The following is a 2868-nucleotide window of genomic DNA, read 5'->3' as shown; positions in this document are numbered from 1 at the left end:
GTAGGATTTTCGAGCGAGATCGTTGCCAGTGCCCCTGGACTGGCTTGTGTGGGTGGCACATAAAAGACACCATTTCGAGCGTGGCCGTTGCCAGTATCGCCTGACTGGCCTTCGTGCAGGTGACACGTAAAAGCACCTACTACACTCTCTGAGTGGTTGGCGTTAGGAAGGGCATCCAGCTGTAGAAACTCTGCCAAATTTAGATTGGAGCCTGGTGTTGCCATCCGGTTTCACTAGTTCTCAGTCAAATCGTCCAACCCATGCTAGCATGGAAAGCGGACGTTAAACGATGATGATGATGATGATGATGTATGTATGAATGACAAAAGAGCAGGAGTTGTGTAATCACCTTCAGCAATAAAAAGATTCTAACAGCTAACATTTTGCATGTTCTTCTGGTTCTTCTAAAGGACAATGTTTTATTATTAACTCATTCAGTGATTTCCAAAAGTTAAAAAAAGAATCAAAACAAAAAAACAAAAACAAAAAACATACAACTTCAAAAAAATGTCATATATCAATTATTGAATGTGTTTTGTAGAGATGGAAAGTTTGGAACTTGTTTCTACCACAACTCCAGTCTTTCAACGCCTTTAATCTACTCTGCTCGACCAGGCTCTCGTATGTGGGAGGTAAGGAAATCAATAAAAATTATCTTCTCTTTTTTTTATTTTGTATTTCTTTCATTCGCTTACATGATTTCGAAGGCCATAACTAGTCAAGTTATTACGGTATTGGTTAATTACATGAAATATCTGTGGTCCATAATCCATAGCCATTAAGATTTGCTTTGCCTTTCCAACATCGACTTTTACCTTACATGTTTCTGGAGTCGTTAAATAAAGTGTCAGTCTAGGGCAGTGGACTGGCAGAATTGTCAGAGCATTGAATGAGACGTGTTGCTGCATCAATCATCAACATTTAACATCTACTTTCCATGCTGGCATGGGTTGGATAGCTTGACAGGAATTGGCAAGGCCAGGGGCTACTCCAGATTCCAGTCTGTTTTGGCTTGGTTTCTATGGCTGGATGCCCTTCCTAATGCCTACCACTACAGAACGTAGCGAGTGCTTTTAATGTGGTGCCAACACCCACACTAATGCTTTTTATGCGGTACTTTGCAGATTGCAGTATTTGTCCTGGCTATCAGTTTTGGTTCCAATCTCACCATGGCCTACATGGATGGCAAACATACATAATCCATCTTGCAGATTAACACCTTGGGTATTTTTAGCAGAGTCCACTCTCTTGCAAGCACCTGGGGCCATTTCTCCAGTAAGAGAATTCCTTCCTCCCACCTTACCTTAGTGTCGGAAGCCTTAGAAAGAGTCACTGGCTGTCCTTCCATGACTAAACAATCTAAAGAGGAAAAAGACTTACTTTGAAGCTGATGTCTGCCTCTCTGCTGTAAAAATACTGAAACACTATGAGAAGTTTCGTTTAACGCCCGCTTTCCATGCTAGCATGGGTTGGACAAAATAACAGGTATGGAAAAAATGTTTGTTTAAATGATGATGGCAAACAGGTATTAAATGATGATGATGCTGTAGATAATGATATGGCAAAGTACCACATAAAAAATATTGGTGTGGAATCTGGAGTGGCCCCTGGCCTTGCCAATTCCTGTCAAGCTATCCAATCCATGCCAGCATGGAAAGTGGATGTTAAATGCTGATGATTGATGCAGCAACACATATCATATCAGTAGTCATGGTGATATTGTTATTTGGCTGTAGATCAGCTCTGATCAAGCAGATCTGTTCTGTGATCAAAGACATTTCAACCATAACCATGCCATTTATTTACAGACGGTATTCGCAGCTATCTAAATATGTCCTTTTTTTTTTTAAATATGGTAAAGTATAGTTTTAGAGAAATTTGGCTGACATTTCTTGGAGGTTGTAACATTTTCTGTGTTGTGTCAGCAGTCACAATGGTAGCGATAGGACTCGTTTTTATTATCATTCTTTGGCTTACAGTACTAAGACTTAGTCAACTTGAGATTGAGCCCTTTTAGGACCACTCTCCATTTGGCCCAGTTTCACTAAATACTAGCTTGGCCTAGTAGGGAATGAAGGCACATGGCTCAATAATTAGTGTCAGACTCACAATCATGAGGTAGCGAGTTCAATTCCAAGACTGGGCTGCATGTTGTGTTCTTGAGCAAGACACTTTATTTCGTGTCGCTCCAGTTCACTCAGCTGTAGAAATGAGTTACATCACTGGTTCCAAACTGTATTGGTCTTTGCCTTTCTCTTGGATAACATTGGTAGTATGGAGAGAGGAGGCTGCTATGCATGGGTAACTGTTGGTCTTCCATAAACAACCTTGCCTGGGCTTGTGCCTTGAAGGGGAACTTTCCAGGTGCAATCCTATGGTCATTTAGAGACAGTGGAATGGGGTTCTTTTTTGTATCTTAGGTGGGTCATAATATTAATAATAAACACATGCACTGGTTCTATTTCACTTTTATTATTGTTCAGTAGTTTTATTTTTATAACTTGCTTTCACTTCACTACCGAGTGCAGCTCTGTGTGCCTTGGGTATGTGCTGTGGTTTGCTGTGATGCTCTTATGGTTACTGTATTGAAAGTGTTTTGCGTAGGATGTGTGCAGTGCCCAGTAGTGCAATTTTCTGTATGGTATATATATTTGTAAGTCCTTGTGTTTTTGTTATGTATTTGTCTGAATATTTTTTTATTATACCTAAGGCACCTACTATGATAGGAATTGTTTCTGTTTTTAGATTCCACATTCGAGTTACTTCTATTTCTAGGTCTTTGTATTTTGAAAGTTTTTCCATTTCTTTTAGGGAAACGTTGTCATCTGCTGGTATTGATACATCAATTAGAAAGCGTTTTTTTTCTTC

At 39.8% G+C, this 2868-nt stretch overlaps 1 protein-coding gene across 3 annotated transcripts in view; it reads left to right on the top strand.

Moving 5' to 3' along the window:
- LOC106879723 (uncharacterized) overlaps positions 1-2868 on the top strand; it is a 120308-nt gene that overhangs the window by 50103 nt on the left and 67337 nt on the right. For all 3 annotated transcript variants that reach the window (XM_052967826.1, XM_014929403.2, XM_014929404.2), the window contains exon 8: positions 542-632. In XM_052967826.1, coding sequence (XP_052823786.1) covers positions 542-632 — 91 coding nt within the window. The remainder of the gene's footprint in view (positions 1-541; positions 633-2868) is intronic.

Source organism: Octopus bimaculoides, chromosome 5 (genome assembly GCF_001194135.2).
Source record: "Octopus bimaculoides isolate UCB-OBI-ISO-001 chromosome 5, ASM119413v2, whole genome shotgun sequence".
NCBI classification, from domain to species: Eukaryota; Metazoa; Mollusca; class Cephalopoda; order Octopoda; family Octopodidae; genus Octopus; species Octopus bimaculoides.
This window is presented reverse-complemented; position numbering and strand designations above follow the sequence as displayed.